At 36.1% G+C, this 23,107-nt stretch overlaps 1 protein-coding gene across 13 annotated transcripts in view; it reads right to left on the minus strand.

The window, feature by feature from the left end:
- Positions 1-23,107, minus strand: part of Cask (calcium/calmodulin dependent serine protein kinase) — a 389,850-nt gene that overhangs the window by 59,895 nt on the left and 306,848 nt on the right. For all 13 annotated transcript variants that reach the window (XM_058582480.1, XM_058582484.1, XM_058582482.1 and 10 more), the window contains 3 exons: positions 13,535-13,612; positions 10,747-10,827; positions 5,156-5,344 (listed from right to left, as the gene is read on the minus strand). In XM_058582480.1, the coding sequence (XP_058438463.1) occupies positions 5,156-5,344; positions 10,747-10,827; positions 13,535-13,612 (348 nt within the window). The remainder of the gene's footprint in view (positions 1-5,155; positions 5,345-10,746; positions 10,828-13,534; positions 13,613-23,107) is intronic.

The following is a 23,107-nucleotide window of genomic DNA, read 5'->3' on the forward strand; positions in this document are numbered from 1 at the left end:
TTGGAATAATATTATCATAGAATATCTTTTCTTATTCTTTGACTTTGAACCTATTTTTCTTAATGTATAAAGTACATTTTTTTTTTTTGCAGGCAGCATCTGCAATCTGATAACCTCTGCTTTTTAACTGGTGAATTTAGACTATATTTATGTTAACATGATGCTAATGATGCTTGTTTTGGTATAAGAGTGGCTTAACCACTGAGCCACATCCACATCCTTTTTAAATATTTTATTTAGAGACAGTTAGGCCTTGCTAAGTTGCTGAGGCTGGCTTTGAACTCATAATCCTCCTGTCTCAGCCTCTCATGCCTCTGGGATTACAGACATACACCACTGTGTCAGACTAATGTGATTATTAATATAGTTTGTTATAAGTGTATCTTCCTACTATTTGAGTTCTACTTGTTCTACCTATCTATGTTCCCTTCTATCTCTTTTTCTGCCTGGATTATTTTTATTCTTTTTTCTCTTCTGTGTTGTCTTATTAGCTATAGCTCTACATTTTGTTATTTTAGTGGTTGTGTTAGACTTAACAGCATACATATTTAACTTACCAGTGTGCCTTCAAGTGATACTACACCACATTGCATATGGTATAATAGTAAACTTAATTTCTTTCCTCCTGATCTTTGTGCTATTATTGTCTTACATTTTACTTTTACCTATGTGTAGCACATGGTTATTTTTGTTTAAATTGCTAAATATTTTTGATAGATATTTCAGTGATAGCTTTCTGTTTCTTAGAGATCACTGTCCTTTGTTACTTGATGTCCAATGCCTTGAAAACTGTTCTTTTATGGAATATAATGTTTTATATTTAAAAATAATTTTATATTTTTGATTGTTTCAGATTAGAGGGTAAACCTGGTCCCTTTTATTCCATCTTGGTCATAAGTGGATGTTTCACAGTCATATTTAATGTCATAACACTATTCTATGGAGTAGACTATTTTTTGTTTTCTCATTATTCACTATTAAAAGACAGACATACTTTCCTCCTTCCCTCCCTCCTTCTCTCTTTCTCTTTCTTTCTTGGTACTGGGAATTGAACCCAGGGGTGTTTTACTGCTGATACACATCCCCAGCCCTTTCTTTTTCTTTTTAGATAGAGTCTTGCTAAGTTGATTAGGACCTTGCTAAATTGCTGAGGATGGCTCTGAACCTGGGATCCTCCTCCTGAGCCACTGGGATTACTGGAGTACACTACCATGCCTGGCAAAAGACAAACTTTCATAAACATTTTTAATTGCACCAGATCACTTGATCCTAAGACTCACACAAGGAACACATAAGTAATACTGACTCTTAAGTTCATTCTTTAGATTTAGATTCAGGAGGCCTGGAATGGAGCCCATAAATCTGTATTTTTAACAAGGTCCCTTGATTAAAAAGTGGCCTTGAATTTGAGATAGTTAAGAGTAGGAACCTAATCTTGTCTCTTCATTGGAGAATTACACTTGGTCAGAAAACATCATGGAAATATTTGAGAATTTATATTTTAATTTATATAATTCCACAAAATATAACTTTGCATGGTTCCTATTTTTCAGTTCTCAGAAGTGGTAGGTGAGTGATGTGGAAAATTAGTTTATCAAAATGTTGTCGTTCCCAACATTCAATTGTAATGTTCAAGTTTCATTTCCAATTTGTACTTTCAATCAGCATGTATGGTTACCAAGAGAAGTATTCCTGGAAAAATGCTGTGAATTAATATGTACGTCAATTCTAATTTCATAAGGGATATGATAATACAGTGGAGGTTCCACCCTTAAAACTAATAGATTTATGTGTTCATTTAACAACCATGAATATGAACCTATTATAGGGCAGGTACTCTATTAGACAAAGTAGTAAATGAGATAGATAGGGTCTCCCAGGGTTAGGGGAAAGTTGCCTCAGAACAATTGTAGTTAATATGAAAAAAATTCTATCTACATCAAACATTTCTATGTAGAGAGAAACTGACTCATGTTCTCTCTGTTCCCAAGTTCACAAATTCTGGGGAAGGAATTAGCCTGCCTTGAGTTAGGTGCCTACTCTGGAACCTTCCAGAGGTGTTGGGGTGGTGGTGTACATTTCTGGCTTTTCATTGTTTATATAAGCCTTTCCCCTAATGTGTAAGACAGTTCAAGTTTGGTCTTTGTCACTTGCCACTATGGGAGTAACAGTCAATAGAGAAATAATTACAAGTATGATGTTATGAACCTGGAAAGCACAGGGTGTTATGGGAGTGCATCGCCCTTTGAGAATGGATGCATTACAGGGGGTCCATAAGCCAAAACAGGCCATAGAGATTTAATCTGCACAGAAATGTAGGGCTTTGAAGAAGAAAAATAAGTGAACAAATAACATCTGTATTAAGCATAAGAGATTTATATTCTATTATTGGGAATATATTTTACATGAAAGAACTTTTTATGGCAATCAGTCAAAAGAAGAAATATGCACCTGACACTATGACCACAGAAGACAAAACGGAGAAGGGCTTTTTCAAGACTTTTAGACCATTTTATGCTTTCTGAAAAAGTATCTTGGCGGGGTTGGGGCTGTAGCTCTGTGGTAGAGCACTTGCCTGGCATGTGTGAGGCACTGGGTTCGATTCTCAGCACCACGTAAAAATAAATAAAGGTTCACCGACAACTAAAAAATAAAGAACATTAAAAAAAAGTAACTTGGGGACACAGTTTTATGCTGTTACTCAATCTATGTTTCTGTATAGTCAGCCTTCAGACAAAAGACCAAGCAATTCATTGGGCTGCTTCAGAGGATAATGATCATGTGATACCTCGGGGCCTTCTCATGGTTCCTTCTACCTTTTTGTCTGTTTTGCTGGGCTGAACATCACACCTTCTTCCAGCCTCACCAACACAGTTCGTTCTCCCCTCTAGCTCTGTCATAACTGGGCTTATTAATCTGTTAAGCTGAAAATGTACTCGCTCATTGTAGCCAGGTCTTGTGGAAAGCAAGCTCTAGGAAAGGGCTGTGTCTTATCTGCCACAACATCACTGGCATTATATTAAATGCCAGTGATTTGTACATGGTGGCAGCTTAAATGTTTGCTGAATGGGTGAATGAATACATAAAATGACTGAAGGGAATATTTAACTTTAAGAGCTAGGAGGGATGTTGGGGATCATGTAGTCATGTGTGCTTTTAGAGACGAGCAAACTGAGGCCTAAGGCCTAAGAGCTGCTGCCACCCATGCTCTTAAGCCAAAGAGTTGCCTAGAGAACACCAGAAGGGGTGAGATGATCTGCATGCTCCCTGCCCACTGCAAGATAATAATATACACCCAGTGACTTGGGAGGCTGAGGCAGGAGGATCACAAGCTCAAGGCCAGCCTCAGCAATTTAGCAAGGTTCTAAGCAACTTAGACCCTCTCTTAAAATAAAAAAAATAAAAGGATTGGGGATATGGCTCAGTGGTTAAGTGCCCCTTGGTTCAATCCCCAGTATAAAAAAGGAAGATAATAATATACAATGAATAAAGAATTGCTAATAAGACTAATAATAAGAAATGTCTAGTGTTGAAGTTTTTCTGGAAATTGTGGTCACAGAATCACTGCTCTGTAACTCTTCCTTTAATCTGGAAGGCAATTGGTCAACTTTCTTTTTCAATAGCTGTTATTTATTTATTTATTTATATTTTATGTGGTGCTGAGGATTGAACCCAGTGCCTCATACATGCTAAGCAAGTGCTCTGCTACTGAGCTACAACCCCAGGCCCTGGGCAACTTTCTTAAGTACACATTTGTTTTTCTATATTCCAATATCCCTTTTCTATGCATGCATAAGTTTGAATGTTTTTTTCCCCTAAAGACATGATCCTTCCTCCAAACATGTCCCATGTTCCCTGTCTCAATGTCCTTCATTATCCATATCCAAAGTTTAAGGTTCATCCCTGATATTTGCTTCTCTATCCTTCCCAATGTAAGTTCATTATTAAGACTTACTGATTTTATTCTTTCATTATTTCTTAAGTCTGTTCACTTCTTTTTTGGGGGGGGGGGTGCTGGGGATCAAACTCAGGGCATTGTGTATGCAAGGCAAGCACTCTACCAACTGAGCTATATCCCAGGCCTTAATTTGTTCACTTCTTTCCATCTTGACATGCACTTCTCTAGTTCAGAATTCTAGTATCTCTCCCCTGTACTACTGTAGTAACAGTCTCTTAGCTATAGTCTTCCTCTTATCCCATTAAATATATTCTCCAGACTGATATCTCTAACATGAAATGTAATTTATCTCAGTGCTTCAAACCTTTGAATAGTTTCCCACTGTTGTTAAGATAAAGAAAAGACTCCTTAGCAGGCCTTTTACACTTGTGTGGTCCGGTTGTGGCCAACCACCTTGCTGTCTGCAGTGGAGTTATGGAGCCTTCTTTCCATCTTGAAACTATGCTAAACATCTTTTTGACTGCCAGGTTCCTTCATGTGCTATTTGGTTTGCCTGAACAGTGTCCCCTTCTCCCCCTTCACCCTTTCTCTGCTCAGTTACCATCAACAAGCCCTTCCAGAATCTTCTCAATTCTATGAGAATGAGGTAAGGTTCAGCCTCAATTCTATTCCTCAGCACTGAGAAAATTAATTCACATTAAGTGGGCAGATGTAAATGGAAGGAATCTGATTTTAGTAATGTTGTTTGATTCTTTGAATGCCTTCTGAATTAGAACCTTTCCCTTTATTTTTGTTGAAGGCAAAAGGTCTGGTAGCACCAGATTTGTAAAAGGATGTTTTATTACAATGCATTAGACATTCACTTTCTTAACATCAATACTAGTACTTCAAACTGTCCCTTTCTTTGCTATCCCAGAGATTTTTACATTCTGGGGTAATTTGCCAATATGATGTTTTTGTTTTGTTTTGCTGTGGTGTGTGTGTGTGTGTGTGTGTGTGTGTTGTGTAAGGTTGAAACACAATTTTGAAAGGAAATGTGAAGGACCAGCATGTCTAACACATGGTGTCAGACAGAACAATTCTAGGAAAGGACAAGGGAGAGGGGAGCTGAAGCTGTGAGAACTGATTTCTTTAGAACTACTCATGTCCTCCCTCTCTCCTCCCTCCTACCTCCTTGTAGTAGTGTAGGTTGAAGTTAGTGGATCTAACTCAAGCTGGGATTTATGAAAGTATAGGAAACTTTCTTTTGCCACTTACCATTGGTTCATCCGTGTTCTTCTGGAACTGTACCAGCCGAACTCTTGTCACATTCTCCATATCCATGTCTCCGTTAGCGCTTTCTGGAGAATCACCGTTTAAATAGGGAGAGGTGGGAGGAGGTGTGACCCTCAATGCTTCATCACTGTAAACTTCATGAGCCACTACGTCGTGAGTCTGAAGTAAGGCCTAGTATTTTTATGAAAGAAGACAAATATTAATAACATTATAATTCCTGCAGAAATCTGCTATAGGAATGTACATAAAATTATTCTTGACCTCTCAAAGATCTCTCTCATCTAAAGAGAAGTCAAAGTGGATTACATCTACATATAACCAGACCTTAATTTCTTTGTGGCAAATAATCTTGAACAATGGATTTTTTTTTTTAAAAAGAATGAATGAGGTCTGGGGTTGTGGCTCAGTGGCAGAGCACTTGCCTTGCACATGTGAGGCACTGGGTTCCATCCTCAGCACCACATAAAAATAAATAAACAAAATAAAGATATTGTATCCATGTATAACTAAGAAAAATTTAAAAAAAGAATGAATGAATCAGTAAGAGAACAAATCAATAAATAGATGTATTTGATTACCTGGTTAAAGGTGTTATCCGATGTTATGAAAATGTAACCAACTAACTTGTTCAAATAAAGGCCGACATACTGAAATTTCAAATAATTTAGCAAAAATAATCATCTTAAAAAGAGTTGGCAAATTTGTGTTGGGGCTTAAAATTAAAACAAATTTAAAAATAAATAGTGCAATATTTGGTGCATTAAACAACTATCTTTCATCAATGGTATTAACAATATGACTTTTATATAACACAAAAGATGAAGACAATTTATATGACTTGGCAAAAGAAATAAAAAAGAGTGTATAATATTTGAAAAAAAAGTAATTTCATATATGCTATGGAACTCAAAATGTATTTAATGTTTCTGTTCATTTCTAATTTTTGGAGCATTTGCCCAAACAAAAAAATAAGCTGCAAATTATCGAGTTCTTTTTGCAAAACCCATTAACAAAGAAAAAATTATTTCTTTGTACTGATTTATATATGTCATCATGGTGAACTTGGATGATAAATGTCCCTTGTTTCCATAAAAAAGGATATCCTCCTAGTCACTGCACTTTATGTGCCATCATAAAAAACATTTTTTAATAAGCATGAGTATTTTAACATTTTTATTTCAAAGGGGATTTATAGCTGATTATCAGTCTGTTTGGAGCTTTACACAGACTGTATTTTCTTTGTGTGCTAATTATAAACTTAGTTCTAATTTAATTTGTAATCTGTGTGGTAATGAAATATCTGCAGATAATGAAATGCAATTAAAATTGCTTTCCAAGTATAACCTTTGGCATCTGAAATTAAGTTATTTAATTAAAAGGCTTATCAAAGTCATGACTTGGCTATTTTAATTTGAAAGGTGTGCATATGAGGCAAAAATAAGGCAACAATTGGTAAAATCAGAAAGGAGATGGTGCTGATTTCTCCACGTAGAGAATATGCTTTGAGTAGTGTATGCATTGGGGTTTCTAATGGAAACAGCAGATATTTCCAAGATCTCAGGTGGCTGGTCTCAACTCGGGTTTGGGTGAGGGTAGCTAAGGGGTACTAAGCAATGCATAGCTTCAAAGTAGGGCTCCATAACGACCCAGGGGACCATAGCTTCCTCATCAGTGCCTTGATGGCACCCTGTATTGCTACTCCCAGGCCCATGTGGAGATTATGTCATGTGAGCAAATTCTTCTCTTTCTGGTTTAATTGCAGCCACTTAAGAAACTAAGATTTAAGGCAGAAAGCAAAACTCGGTAATAGGCCAACTGAAAAGCTTCAATTGCTAAAAATCAGGTTCATCATACTATGTAGAGATATGTCTTTTATAACTGGTGATTTTTTTTTTTTTCATTTTTTTCTTTTTTCTTGGTACTGGGGAATTGGACTTAGGGGCACTTTAACCACTGAGCTATATCCTCTGCTCCCCAATTTTAATTTTTTTTTTTAATTTTGGAATAGGGTCTTGCTAAGTTGCTTAGGGCCTCTCTAAGTTGCTGAGGCTGGCTTTGAGCTTGTGATCCTTCAGCCTCAGCCTCCAGAACTGGGATTATAGGTGTGTGCCACCATGCCCCGCCTAACTAGTGATTTTTAAAAAACATTCTTTGTCAACATAGGCATAAGCAGGCAGCCATGCTTACATCAGGATAATGCCAGTCTTTGAAGTTATGTGTGTTGAAGAAAATGTTTACACTACTTTTTTTTGCAAATGATTTGTATTTACCCTTTAAAATTATATAAACAAATGCTTGCATTTAATATATTATTTATAAGGAGGAATAAGCTCACAATCATAAAATTCATAAAACTAAATAAAATCATAAAAATTAATTTTAAAAGAAAAATGCTTAAATGATGTCACCAAATAAGGAACTTGATACTGACCACAGTTAGTCACTGTAATAGATTGCTGCCACAAAATAAAATTTACCCTCAAGTTCTAGTTTATATGCAAACAGAAAAAAGGGGCCCACTTACAGGTTAAAAAAATTTTTAAAAAGAATATGCAAAATAAAGAATAGAGAAATCAAAGTTTGAGTGTTTTCCTTCAAATGTGTTATGAGGTATGACTGAGCAATTGTTACAAAGTTGACAATTGTTACTAATAGCTGTTAGTTTTAATTACATAAGAAGAGTAATGTAATAGGGAAGAAACACTTTGTACTGTGGTAAAGGTATGTACAAGATAACTAAAAAGACTAGAGTGGCAAAAACAACAACAACAACAACAACGACAAAAATAAACTGATTACCTTAAAATGAACAGGAAAAATAGGAATTTTTTTGGTTTGAGAAGTGGTTCATCTGATGTTTTAATTATAAACCATAAAACTTACTACTTTATAATGAAACTTTTGTGACAACCTAAAGCTTTGCAAAAAGCTGGATATATGCTTTGTTTTTAAAAATTCTTCCATACCACTCTATGTCCTATTTTTTAAAGAAAAAATTTAAAGCATTAACTTTCTATCCAGGTAATGTATAAGGAATTTGTCTTTAATGCTTTGTATTTTACAACTGCAATGAACAGAAGAATCGTACTTTTGAAAAATCAGTCTTTTAGATGGAATCACTGAAAAAGGAGTTAGTGAGATAATATTCTTTTTTATCATGACCTCTAAAGATACAGTACAGATTTAAAGTCATTCGAATCTATCCTTGTTTACTCTCCTAAAGTTACTGTAAATATTTACAAATATCTGAACTTTAAGTGTCAGATAATCAATCCAATGTTAAATCCTCATATAACAGGGATCAGAAAGCAAAGAAAAATCCAGATACTTGAGGAAATAAGTGTGAAACTGTAAATATGCTAAGAACAAAAATATTGTAAGCATTAAAATATTCCCCTTTAGCTATCAATATATTTTTTTTAAAAATCCAAGATTTTAAAATCATCATTTAAAAAAATGTTTACAAGACAGAACTATCCAGCATTTCAGATTTTACTTAACATCCATCTATCTATCTATCTATCTATCTATCTATCTATCTATCTATCTATCTATCTGTATCTCAGGATTATATTTCCCATATGGGACATTATCCACACGTTTCTTTGGGAAAGACCAATGTGTTCAACTTAAGCTTATAGGAGAACTCATCAGTATAACAGATCAAGCCACTTTTAAGAGCATTGGCTTAAACTTTAGTGAAGCCACTCACTGGTGGGTGACCTTAAACAAGTCTCTTTGCCTTATTAGGCCGGTTTCTTCTCAGCGGGGGTTAATCACACTACCTCCCTTCTCAGTCATGAGCAGTCCTGTTGTAGCCAAATCATCTCCAATACAGAGCCCTAATCTGCCCATTTTCTACCATCCCCATTTTTCTCCAGGCCTCTATTGCCTCTCAGCTTTATAATTGTTTCTCCACCTTTATCTCTTATTACCCCTATCATCCCTCCTCTACACTTCAGCCCCTGGAATCATGAAAGCATAGATATTGGCTATTTTCCTGTTTGCAGTCACCTAGTGTCTTCTTACTGCAATCAGGAGAAAAAACCAGATTCTTTCCCATGGCCTGTAAGACTCTCCTTGGCCTGGCCTCTGCCAACCTCTCTCTCTCCCTCCCCCTCCATCTTTCTTTTATAAAAATAAATAAATAAAATAAAGGTACTGTGTCCATCTATAACTAAAAAAAAAGAATGGAATCCTAATTAGAATAAAAAAGAACCTATGCTTGTATAATACTATCAAAATGGATTCTACTGTCATATGTAACTAAGAAGAGCCAATAAAATAAAATTAAAAAAATTACACCAGATATAGTAGTAATAAGAACATGGCTTTAAAGTCAGATTTTCTTCTAAAAGGTCAATCAGCTAGATTTTCAACTTTTTGCATGTATTCTATATATACAGATGTGGCTAATATTTTAAAAATGTTAGATTCAACATGAATTTCCATCTGTAATTGAGTTTTTGAATTGCGGTTAAATGTATAACCATGAACCTCTTTCTACAGAAAAGCATATCTATTTTAAGTTTTGTTTAACCATTTAGCTTTCTAATAATTGGCTAAATATAGGTGCTGTTCTTATACAACAGAATTTTCCATACAACAGAAGTGAAGGAAGAAAGTTCGAGAGTTTTGCAGTGTCAGAGAAGAGATGTAAATCTTTCAATGTATCACCTATGCTCAGAGAATTCTTTATCAGCAAAAACTGTCTCTAATTTTAGCTCTTTGCTGTTTAGGTAATATACAGTTCCAGTGACTTAAGGATGTTCCTGCAAGGAAACAAATTCCTTGTCTGAGGACTACACAGCCCCTAAAGAGCCATTCCACAAGCCACATCTTTGTAATAGTGATACAAAGTAAATAAAAAGGATTTTAAAGTATTTGGTATTACTTGGTCTTATGATCTTAATAGTCTGAGACCATAGTCATTTGGTCCCCAATGGACCACATATATGATGGTGATCCCATAAGATTTTAATTGATCTGGAAATTTTCTATGATCCAGCGACTTCTGTAAACAAACCTACTCTGGCATCAGTTGGATAAAAGTGTAGCACGTACAATTATGTACAGTACATAATACTTGATAATGATAATAAACAGTGATGTTATTGGTTCATGTATTTACTATAGTACACCTTTTACTACTATTTGAGTATATTCTTTCTATTTATAAGAGAAAGGTTTCCTATAAAACTTGTATGCCATATTATGCTGGCAGCATCCTCAGACACCTGGTGTTAACTGTGTCTCTTGATTGCATACATTTCTCTTGTGTTTGATTTAATCTACTATTATTTCATCATGGCCCTAGGAGCATAGAACTACAGCACACATATCAGATTGCATAGGTGTGTAGTAGTCTATACCACCCAGGTTTGTGTAAGGGCACTCTGTGATGTTCTCACAATGGTGAAATTGCCTAATGACACATTTCTCAGAATTTATCATTAAGCAACATATGACTGTATATGGATAAAAATGCATTTGATGAAGCTGGTGGTATTTTCTGAGGGCTATTAAAAACAAATGGAGGTTTTCAGTTCTATGGAAATTTAATTGTTACTTACCATGAAATGAGGTTGTGTTAAGATACGCTTTAGTTCTTTTGCATCATTATTCTCAGGGTAACATGAAATTTCTTCCAATACCTAAAAAATAATCAAGAAATAGCAATGAGAACATGATAAGAGATTGACAAACAATGGAATTCTTTTACATTAAAGTCCATGAGTGTATTTTTGTGTCAGGCACAACAATTATTTTCCAAAATTCTTCATTTTATTCTAAGGTTATTAATATTCAAAATAATGGTACTTATGACAATAAAGATGAAACAAATTCATATAATAGTTTGGTTACATTACCCAACTATAAACACAAAAGGTCACTGAAAGATGCAAAATGACAGGCCTATAATACATATTTATAACAGGTTTAAGTAGCTGAATTAGCTTAATGAGAGAACAGCTTCCAAACTCATCACCAAAATCAATTTGTACCAAAAGTTAATAACAGTTTCTTTTGTATTAACAGCACTGCCAATTACTTTTAGAAAGATGACATAGGCTCAAATAATAACTACTTAAAGAATACCAGTTAATTAGAATAGTTAATTAATTCAAAATACACTCAAGAAATTTTCTTTATAGTAAGGCAGGATTAATGCTATTTTCCATGCTCATCTCCCCATATAGATTAAACCATGCTTCTGTCAATGGCTTCTAGGATTAAATGGCAGAGAACCCAAGAACAATGTTAAAAACCTTCTTCTCTCCTGCTACTCAAATCTTCTTCACTAATTAGTTGTTAATATTTTCCCTGCTCTCGTGAAAATGGCATTTTAAAATAAAATTGTTCTTCAAAAATAATCCCTTCCCGCTAGGGTGGAGTTTACTTGATTTGGGGACATGAGCCCATGGCAAACACCTGCTACTTTTCTAACTGTAGATGGCTGGATTCACAGAGAGGTCTTATACATTGTACTCCAATGAATCCCAACCCTGGAGCCAATCAAGGATTGCTTTAGCACTATAAGATATCAGGGGCTCATAAGCCTCAAACCAATAGGGATCTCTTGCTTTGACCTGTGAGAACCTTAGGAGGGGATGTCTTCAGGTCATTTAGTTTGAGTTTTAGATTTCAACATCATACTTACAACACTCTCTGCTACTCAACCACAGACAAACAAAACAACAAAACAACAACAACAACAACAACACACATACACACTACAAGGTTACTTTCTTATCCAAATATTCTGTTACTGAGCGCTGGTTATGCTATGAATTCGTATTTAGTGATGATAAACCAATTCTCCCTGATGTATTTTAGGATTCACATTTCTCTCTGGGGAAAATGAAAGGATGAAAGCATCGATTCTCTCTGTCCCCTGCTACTCTCATGGCCCATGATCTCAAGTACAGAGGTGTGGTCTCCTAAGCATTGCTAGTTGGATAATGTCAGCAGGTTCTCTCTGTTCAGTTAAGCCAACTAATTTTCCCCAGAATGTCTCTGCTTCTGTTTGGGTATCATGAATATAAGATAGTGATTCTCATGACTCCTGCCAAAGACACCTTTATTCCTTTCAATGAGTGCTTGGTGGGCAAAATAAGGAGACAACCCCTTTCAGCTTATTCTGACTTAGGGGGATGGCCTGGCAGCCACCACAGCATCAGTCTCTTTTCTCAATGAATGTACAATATTTTCCAGTACAAGTCTTGTATTAAAAATCTGCTAGGGAATAGATTATGTCTTTCATACTTATTCATGGAGTAATCTCACTTTATAAGAAATATTTTTTTAAAAGGAAAATGATTATTTGCATAAAGACTCTTTTGATATATTTTATTTTTTCCACATTTTTATTGGTGCATTATAGTTGTACATAATGGTGGGATTTGTTACATATTTGTACATGCACACAATATAACAATATAATTAGGCCAATATCACTCCCCAGCATCTCCCCTTTCTCTTCCCTCCTCCCTCCCCCTGGCCTCTCCTTTTCCTCTACTGATGCATGAAGACTTTCAAAAGATCAAAAAATGAAAAAACAACAACAACAACAACAACAAAAAAAAGTAAGTGATTAACAATGGGGGAACTGTTAATTCATTTTAATTTAATAATAGTAAAGAAAAATACACAGTCATTAGACGTTATATTTATGAAGACCAAGTAGAAACACAGAAAAATGCTTATTATATAATATTATGACTAAAAAGATATTTTGATTGCAGCTATATAAAATTCATATGCAAATGGATAATGAGTGGAAAAGGATGTGCAAAAACGAAACCACTGTGTAGGGGAGAAGGGATTATGGATCAATTTTATTTTCCAAACTTTCTGTGGTATCATGTTTCTATAATAAGTAAATTTAAAGAAAGTTTGTGATATGTACAGCCACGTATACTGGCAATGTATAAAAATGACTTCTTTGAATTCAGTATATTTAACTGCTATGGAAATTTAATTAACTTTCAAACAATACCACTTGAAAAAAGCAATTCAAAATTGCATAGCACATCTATTTGTATGAAGTACTGTGAATACTTTCTTTTTGAAAAAAAACTTTACACTTTCTTTTTGGAAAAAAAACACAAAAGAAGTAAAATCGATATGTTAATATATTCAAGTTTATATAGCAGAACCAGAAAACTAGAAAACTGGCAATATTGATGCTGAAAATTTTTTTCTTTCCTGTCAGTGATAAACTTAAGAAACACAAAATCTGAATATAATGAGTCCAACTGTAAATCTAAGGAAACTGTCTCTTAAGGTAAAGTAGAAATGTCTTCAATCAAGATAGGAAAGATGATGATACCAAATTCTTTCAGAAAATATATCACTTACCTCTTTGGCTCTCTGTACTGCGTCGCTCGGAGGATTCCTGATTTGCGGTGAAGATTTTGTGTTAATTTTGTCATAGAGCTAAAAAGCAAGGAAGAGAATCCAATCAACACGCATAATTCTGTGCCACAATTCACAGCTTTGTATTTATTATTTCACTAAACAATGCTCTCCCTCTTAAAAAGGCAGGCTGCCGATTTCAGTGGGATCCTTTTGTTAATAATCTCTTAGTCATTCAATAAAACTTATCAGAATAGGAGTTTATATCGCTTTTTTTTTTTTTTTAAAAAAGTCTTTAAATAGATGGACCAAAATTCTGTCAATGTGGCAATTTCCTTTGCATTTTAAATTTGTCAATATTTCAGCGATCCCAGTGCTTTTTGCCTCTGACAGAAGCAACATTCAATAACGTGAATACAGAGTAAAATGAAAGAACGCTTTCTGGCCAATTCCAGTCTGAAAGAATTTTCACAGAAACCTAAATCTTGGGAAAGGGCAAACCCAACTCCTTCTAGGAAGGAATGTTCTCACAAAAGGTCTATGCTTGTTTTACCAGGGCTGTTCAGTAACAGAATCAATGCTGGAGGAAGTCAAGGACATAAACTTTTCCTTTTGACTGTGAATTCAAAGAGTGTGAGAAGATTTTTAAAAGCTCACAAGCCTAAATGATCCAAAGTTACACTTTCGGAAGAACATTCATTTACTTCTTTAGAGGAAAAACAATTTCTGTCGTTTAGGAATGCAATTAAAATATATTTGTTTCTACCTCAAATGAAATGTCTCATAGTCACTAGTCTGCTTTGAAAACTGAAAAGTTAAAAATGACCTTGGCTAAGTCTGAAAGCTTCTATTTCCTAACTTCTCTAAAATAGGTGGGGATTTTTTTTTTGTTGGTCTTGTTCTTTTCTTTCCTCATTTACTCTGCACACCAGTGCTAGTTGAGAGGTCAAATACTGACTGCAAACATTCTTCGAATTATAGTTAGATCTGTTTATACTGACACAAGCTAAAGCTTTATGACTTGTAAATATTTGGGCCATGCCACACATAAAACACCTGACATGAGCAATGTGAAGATAGAGCAGGAACCATTTTTAAATGATGCCATTTAATTAAGAAAGCACTACTAAACAGGAGGTTAAACAAATAGTATGAATAGACAAGTATTGCTGCTCTGCTTAAAATATTATATTAACATTTTAAAATGGTTGATAAGTGGCTGGTTCATAAAACTTTGACCAAATCCCTTTAGATTATACATGGATGGTCTCTATCTTCTCAGTGGTTTCTATTTCTAAAGATTGCCAATTTTGAATATAAGGAGGCTGATTCATAGTGAGTTAGGGAGGGGGAGCATGGGAGGAATAGACGAACTCTAGATAGGGCAGAGGGGTGGGAGGGGAAGGGAGGGGGCATGGGGTTAGAAATGATGGTGGAATGAGATGGACATTATTATCCAAAGTACATGTATGAAGACACAAATTGGTGTGAATATGAATATACTTTGTATACAACCAGAGATATGAAAAATTGTGCTTTTTATGTGTAATAAGAATTCTAATGTATTCCGTTGTCATATATAAATTTAAAAAAAATCAATAAAAATTTATTTTGTAGTTGTAAAAAAAGATTGCCAATTTTGAAATTTGGAAGAAGGGAATATATTTTCTCATGGAAATAATGTTGTGAATAGTGTTTAGACTATTTCCTAGACTATAAAATAAATGAAATATTGTATATATATATGACATATATAATAAAAAATAATAAACCAAACCAAACCAAACCAAACTCCCCTAAATCCTAAGTTTAAAAAAAGACATTTAAAATACATAACTCTAAATTTAAAAAAACACACTTGGAAAGATGAGTCATTTCCAGAAATGTGCTCTATGACATTATGTCTACTGTTGACAATACTATATGGTACACTTAAGTGTTTAAGAGGGTAGATCTCATATTGTTCTTACCACAATAAAAATAAATAACACTTTAAAAAAACAATTAGTTATCCTTTGCATGTCATAATATTAATAATCAAGCAAAGTTTTAAAAACCTAAATGAATAAAAAGATTTTAAAAAATCTCAAAACTGTTTTAAAGCCAATTTAATTCAAAGCTTTATAAATACTGTCAGGGGGCTGGGGATGTGGCTCAAGTGGTAGCGCGCTCACCGGGCATGCGTGCGGCCCGGGTTCGATCCTCAGCACCACATACAAACAAAGATGTTGTGTCCGCCGAAAACTAAAAAATAAATATTAAAATTCTTTCTCTCTTTAAAAAAAATAAATACTGTCAGGTTTATATCTAATTTCATCACAAACTGTTCAGTTTTACCTTTTTCTTGACTGAGGACTGTTGTTACTAACACTACTTCAACATTTTAAACTATAATTAGGAATAGTTTCCATTTATATATTAATTTTTACTTACAGAGCAACAAATATCCCACAACTCCCTAAATTGAAGACTTGATTTCTGACCTGGTTTTACTATGCCAAGTACAACCCCCAAGGTCTTGTCAGTATAATTTCTCCCCGCTTCCTTCCCTGCTCCCTTTCCCCCCTTTCTTTCATGCTTCTTTGTTTAGCGTTGAGGATTGAATCCAGGGCTTCATGTATGCTAAGCACGTGTCCTACCACTAAGCTACACCCCCTAGCCCCATATGTCAGTGCAGTTTCCTGAGGACTTCTGGTAGAATCGGCCGGAAGGCTTATGAAACGAACTTCCTGGGTCCCCTCCAGACCTGTTACATCAGAATTTGAGATAAGGTCCAGAAATCTATGCTTTAATAAACTCCTCAGGTATTTATAAAGATGTCTAGTGCTAATTTCTGAGATTAATAACAGTTGTCCGGGTTGAATACCCCTAACCTAAAAATCCAAAATCTAAAATGTGCCAAAATCCCCAACTTTCTGAATGCTGATCTGATTCCACAAAGTGGAAAATTTCACACCTGACCTCATGTGAGGGGTCACAGCCAAAACACAGGGGCACTAAAAATACTGCATGAAATTACCATAAGGCTATACATATATGAAACATAACTGAATCTTGTGTTAAGACTTGGGTCTCATCCCCAAGATATCTCAATACATATATATAAACATTCCAATATCCAGAAAAATCCAAAATCCAATCCAAAATCCCAAGCATTTCAGATAAGAGAGACTCAATTCATACTATTAACAACAATGATAATTGTTACTTTTGGGGGACTTTACTGGGGATTGAACTCAAGGGGCACTCGACCACTAAGCCACATCCCCAGCCCTTTTTGTATTTTATTTTGAGACAGGGTCTCACAGAGTTGCTTAGCAGCTCACTTTTGCTGAGGTTGGCTTTGAACTTATGATCCTCCTGCCTCAGTCTCCAAAGCCACTGGGATTATAGGCATGCACCACCATGCCCAATGATAACTGTTACTTTTATTGAGCATCCACTAGATGTTAGTTATTAGTCTAAGCTCTTAACATATATTCACTCATTTAACCTCACATAATTTCAATAGGTTGGTACTTCTGTTATTCCCATTTTATAGATGAGGAAACTGACACAGAGGAGTAAATACGAGAACCACTGTTCTAGCCTTACAATGTCTTCATGGGTATCATACAGTTGGCCTGGAGTCTCAAAGCCTTGTTCTAAGAAAGGGTTTCAGATCAAATTATCTTCTGCTCCTTTGGTCTGGGCTAATTATTTATTCATCTGAAGTTCAGTGGAACTGGTGGTAGGAAGAGGGAAATGCTTAAAATGAAAGACAGATATAGTAGGAAGGAATTGAAAGGGATCTTCTATCTTAAAAAGGACATTGGGCTCTGACCTACCTTTCAGCTTCTAGGAAAGCACAAAGACTAGAGCTCTCTGGACAAGTACTGAACAGGGAGGATGCTGTCCATGTGGTTACATGGTGAATCTCAACTGCCTGCTCACTATCCAAAAGGGAAAGAGCCAAAGCAGGAAGGGATGCGGGAAGGGGCTTATTTCATTGCCATCACAGGAAAGAAGTGATCTCTTGTTGGCTTATCCATATACATAGCTATCCATCCACCCACCTGTCTGCCCATCCAATATTTATTGAAGTCCTATTGTGTACTAGGCAGTGGGATTCTATTTACTGGAGTTTCAGAGATGAAAAAGAGAATTCTGGTCCCCTAAAGAGCTCACCAATTACAAAGACATATCTAACTAAAGGCCCCGAAACTTAGGATGGCTTGATCCCTTTGGACACCCAAGAGTAGTTTGGTCCCCAGCAATATCAACTGGAAATGATCTCAGTAGAGACTATCTGGATGTGTTTGTTTAATACACCAACCTTCATTTCCCTCTTTAATTTCTTGAATTATGTTTTTGTCTTAGAGACTAAACATAATTTTAGTCACATTTAAATAAATATAAAGCATTTGAGAAATGTGGCAGAGCAGGTCAATAAGTCATCAGTGAATGAAATGGAACATTAAAATGTTTTAAAATGGTAGAATAAAGCATGGTGCTTTTGAGTTCTCATTCACATGGGTCATCTTTGTATTGCATGATGCCAATAAGCTAATATGCAGGACTTGGAAGTTCAAATCCAGGTAGAGTTCTGCCAAGGTCGGAGGCAAGCAAAAGAGGTGGTTGGATTTTGAGCACAAAGGAAAGCTAAAGTTGATCTTTATTATCCTTTACCCTTCTTTCTCATTCTAACTGTATAAAAATAGACATATACAATGATGTGACTTGAGACTACATCTGTTGTCTTGGACATTTAGCCTAAAGCTAAGGCCAGCAGCAAATAAGTAGCACCAAATCTGCTAGAAAGTTGCCAGAACACTCCTCCAGGGCTTCTTGAAAGGCAGTCAAATGGTTCTTCCACATTTACCCCAGGGCCTCATTCTGCCTATAGAGGCAGAAGCCCGGAATTTGTAGGAGTCATAGGACTGAGGAGAGCAAGTATTTGATTTTCCCTTCTCCTTCTTCTTCAGAGGGAAGAAGAGGGAACTGTTCCCTTCATCATGTCAAGTGAAGGGTAGTGGATGCTCCAGAAGAACCATGAATAGGAACTGGAGGTGCCAGCAAAAAGAGCTCACTGCCTCATTCTCTGAAAGGTGATTGCTGAGTCACAGCAATTTACAGGCCCATCTTGGTGCACTAAGAAAGATTTCTGTTTGAGAGAGAGTCCTTGGGGTAGCTTCATATGGCCCTTGAAGTCCTAAGTGAAAAGAGACTGGTGCCTGCTATTTTTGTGGCTGGAGATCACCTGGGACAGTCCACACTTAGAGCGTATATTGGGACAAGAATGTGTGTGCCTCCCATGAATCAAGGCTATATCTCAGAAGGTAACCTGGCTGGAACCATCTTGATGGAGCCCTGCCCAAAGGGCTGTCTACACAGAGCAAGAGGGTCCAGAAATAGGGAACTAAGTGGTAACACCTGGGAGCAAGGCCAAGCATGTGCTGCTGAAGCCAGGTGTAGTATACATTCCCAATGTCAAAGCCACATGTTGTCAACCAAAGTCACCATCAGCATTAGGTTGCCTGCCACACCAAAGGCATCAACAGCCAAGGGACTGGCTGCCTGAGGTTCATGATTATAGAACATGCTGTGCAAGAGCTTCTTTCTCTTTTCTATGACCAGATTCTGGAGCTCTTTGACATTAGGTAACAGCACTTCACACGGGGCTGAGGACACAGTAGATGTTTCATAAATGTTTCCTCCAAAAATAATCGAGTATTTGAACTAGCAAATAGAAACTATAAATAGATGTTTGTAACAAAATTCACAGTAACATAAAAATAAACATAGAGGGAATACTTATTTTAGTTTGTTTCTTTAGGAACCAGATATCATTTCTCTTTGGTCCTGCTTGCACAGTAAAAACAACAACAACAACAACAACAAAACCTTTTGCCCTGAATTTAAGACATATATTTTGCTTTTTTGTCTCTTTCAAGTCTGACTTATTTCATAAAGTTTTTTTTTTGTACCAGGGATTGAATCCAGGGGTGCTTAACCATAGAGCCACATCCCCAGCCCTTTTTTAGTTTTTATTTTGAGATATAGTCTCACTAAGTTCCTTAGGACCTTGCTAAGTTGCTGAGGCTGGCCTTGAAGTTTGTGATCCTCCTGCTTCAGCCTTCTGAGTTGCTGGGATTCCAGATGTGTACCACTGCTCCTGGCTTCATAAAGTTTTTAAAGTGGAGAAGACATTAGGTATCAGCAAGATTCAATTCCTTTATTTTAAAGAGGATGTTCTAGTTTGGATAAGTGTTCTCCCAAAGACCCATTGTCAAAAGCTTGGTCCCTAGCCAGTGGCACCAATGGGAAGTGGGGGAACCTTTAAGAGGTGAGATCTAGTTAGGTCTAGAAGTTAGGTCACTAGGGGTGTGTCCTTGAAGGGGATACTGGGACCTTGCCTGGCCCCTTCCACTCTCTGTTTCCTGGTTGTCATGAGGTGAGCAGCTTTCTCACTGTGCACTCCAGCCAGGATGTGCTGCCTCTCCAAAGGCCCCAAAGCAACAGGGCCAATTGACCATGTACTGAAACTTTCAAAATTGTGAGCCAAATAAACTTTTCTTCCTTACCACAGCACTGGAAAATTCACTAACACAGAGGAGAAAGCTAAGATCCAGTCAGGCTGTACCCAGGGCCATATAGCCAGAGCAGCAGGGATGAGACATTGGCTTGCTGATATGCCATTTTTTTTCTGACACACCAGATCTTCTCAGCTTGTTCAAGAGTTCAGTAATATACAACATCTGTGTTAGGGAGATGCCTTCAGCAATAGTTGGGGAAAATGAACTGTAGAAAATGCTATTTATGGGGCTGGGGATGTGGCTCAAGCGGTAGCGCGCTCGCCTGGCATGCGTGCGGCCCGGGTTCGATCCTCAGCACCACGTACAAACAAAGATGTTGTGTCCGCCGAAAAACTAAAAATAAATAAATAAATTCTCTCTCTCTCTCTCTCTCTCTCTCTCTCTCTCTCTCTCTCTCTCTCTCTCCCCTTCTCCTCTCTCTTTAAAAAAAATGCTATTTGTAGGTTACAAGAACAAATACATGGGGCTGGGGATGTAGCTCAGTGGTAGAGTGCTTGCCTAGCACCTGTAAGGCACTGGGTTGATCCTCAGTGTCACATAACAAATAAGTAAATAAAATAAAGGTATTGTGTCCATCTACAACTAAAAAACATTTAAAAAGGAACAAATTACACTAAATATGATTTGAAAGATTTTGGCTAATCGATTGCAAGCCTTACCATGTTAAAGCATGTTAGGATCTTAATCTTATCCTGGACAGACAGGAACTATTTTAGGCTCTTTTGGCCATATGGTCTCTATCGCAACTACTCAACTCTGCTGTGTTGTGCAAAGGCAGCGTTAACAATATATAAATAATTAGACATGGTTATATTTCAATAAAACTTTATTTATGAAAACAAGTGGTAAGCTGGATTTGTCCTGACGGAGGAGTTTGCAATTTCTACTCTAATAAATTATCCCTAGAGGGGAAATCAAGGATGTAGAATCTATTATTGTTTGCCTTCTTGTTCTAAAGAAATTACAGTTATCCAAGTTCAGCACTTTATATTAAAAAAAAAAAACCACACACAGCACCAAGAAAAAACAAGGAAATGTGAACAGCTGCAACGGGAACAGACTGTCTCACACTGTTTCCCTCGCAGACAGGCCTGCTCCCTTCCAGCCTTTGGCACTGGGTCAGACACGACCACACACAGCTACATGGACACGCTGCATTCATCTGTTTCAAGGAGTGTCAGCACAGTTCCCTTAGGAGGCCACATTCTACATTTCACATGAGTTGTTTCAAACAAAGTAGAGAGCAAATTCAGTTCAAGTCTCCTGAGATTGGACTTTCAAACATAAAAATAAAATCAGTTAATATGTCACTTTTTATTTACATTCAAAGCACTAAGATCAAATTTCATTTTTTTTACATACTCCATTAGGTCTCACTCTCTTCTGATTTCTTAGTCCTCAAATAGAAGCCTTTGTTTGCTCATAGTATATGTGCATATTTATCAAGATTAACATTTAAAATAGAAAGGGGGGCAAGAAGTTATAACAATCCCTAAGTTTGGTGTATTAACTTTTTTTTTTCACACTGAGAAAACCAAATCTAAGGACCAGAATGTATATCAGTTGAAATAAGCTCATACCATTTTCAACTAGACTATAGGCATGGGACAAATAATAAAAGGGGTTGGAGAGTTGCAGAGAGGTTTCTTAGCAACCATTTACTTTGCAGACACTGAAGAAACTTGTGCTGGAAAAGATTCAAAGTTTGTAAGAGTCAAGTATTTAGCTGCAAAGGATGGGAATGAATGAAATGTGTCTGTGATCCTAATAAAACAGATAACAGCATGCACAATATTACCCTGTGTGTGACAACAATGAGAATTGAAATGACTTGCTCTGGAGAAAGACTATTCTATTAGGAACTTTCCTCACAGTTTCTGTGAATCATCTGAAAAGAAGCTGGGTGAACAGGAACAAAGTTTCAATGTCACCTTTTTTTTCAGTGAACTGAGAAGATGCAGTCATTGATGTACAACAGTATTTTTTATATACATTTGAAATCTACAAAATGTTAGGGAAATGTGATTTAATACTAAATATAGGGAACTGATACTCAACAACTATCTGGAATTGATTTTCTGAAGTTGTATATTGGAGAAAACCTTCTAAGATCTAAACATCTATTTTTTCCTACTCAAGTTTACATATAAACTTGTTATATGAGAAGGCAGGCATGGTGGTATATGCTTTGTAGTCCCAGCTACTCTGGAGGTTGATGCAGGAGTATAACTCACTAGAGCCCATGAATTTGGGGCCCAGCCTGGGTAACACAATGAGACCCCATCTCTTAAAATAAAAACAAAAAAAAATACTTTTTTTAAGATCTCCGGCATCATTAAACATGATGTAGTTCAAAGATAGTATGATAGGTAACAGGTGTGAAAGAAACTCACTGCAAAATCTATAATGGCACTTTCAAAAATTTAAGGAGCTACTATTAAACTCTAGGAAGAATTTATTTAACCTGTTCATCTTACAAATTCAAGGATGATTATATATCATTTTGATATTACAATTTACAAAGAGAAATCAAAATACCCAGACCATTTTTCTTTTCTCTTTTTCTCTCTCTTTCATACCAGGGATTGAACCCAGGGGTGCTTAAATACTGAGCCACATTGCCAGCCCTTTTTATTATTATTATTTTTTTGAGACATGGTCTTGCTAAGTTGCCCAGGCTGGTCTTGAATTTATACTCCTCCTGCCTCAGCCTCCCAAGCTGTTTGGATTACAAAAAAAGGTGACACTGAGCCTGGCCCATTTTTCTTTAATGGAGTTATAAAAAAGATACCTATTTAATCAGCATCAAAAATTGTTTTTCTTAAAAAAGGTTGTTTTTCCTAAAAATTTACATTCCATTAAATTTCCAAATCAACTTAATTTTTAAATAGTTGAGGAAGGCACTCAAATATTAATCATGAGATGAATCTCCATGTTTCCAGAGAGCATTTTCCATTTATATGAAGGGTGTACTTTCATTTTCTTTGAACATGATCATTAG

The sequence above is a fragment of the Marmota monax genome, unplaced genomic scaffold, assembly GCF_021218885.2.
Source record: "Marmota monax isolate L192 unplaced genomic scaffold, Marmota_monax_Labrador192_F-V1.1 WCK01_AAM20220418_F8-fsc00182, whole genome shotgun sequence".
In the NCBI taxonomy this organism is placed as follows: Eukaryota; Metazoa; Chordata; class Mammalia; order Rodentia; family Sciuridae; genus Marmota; species Marmota monax.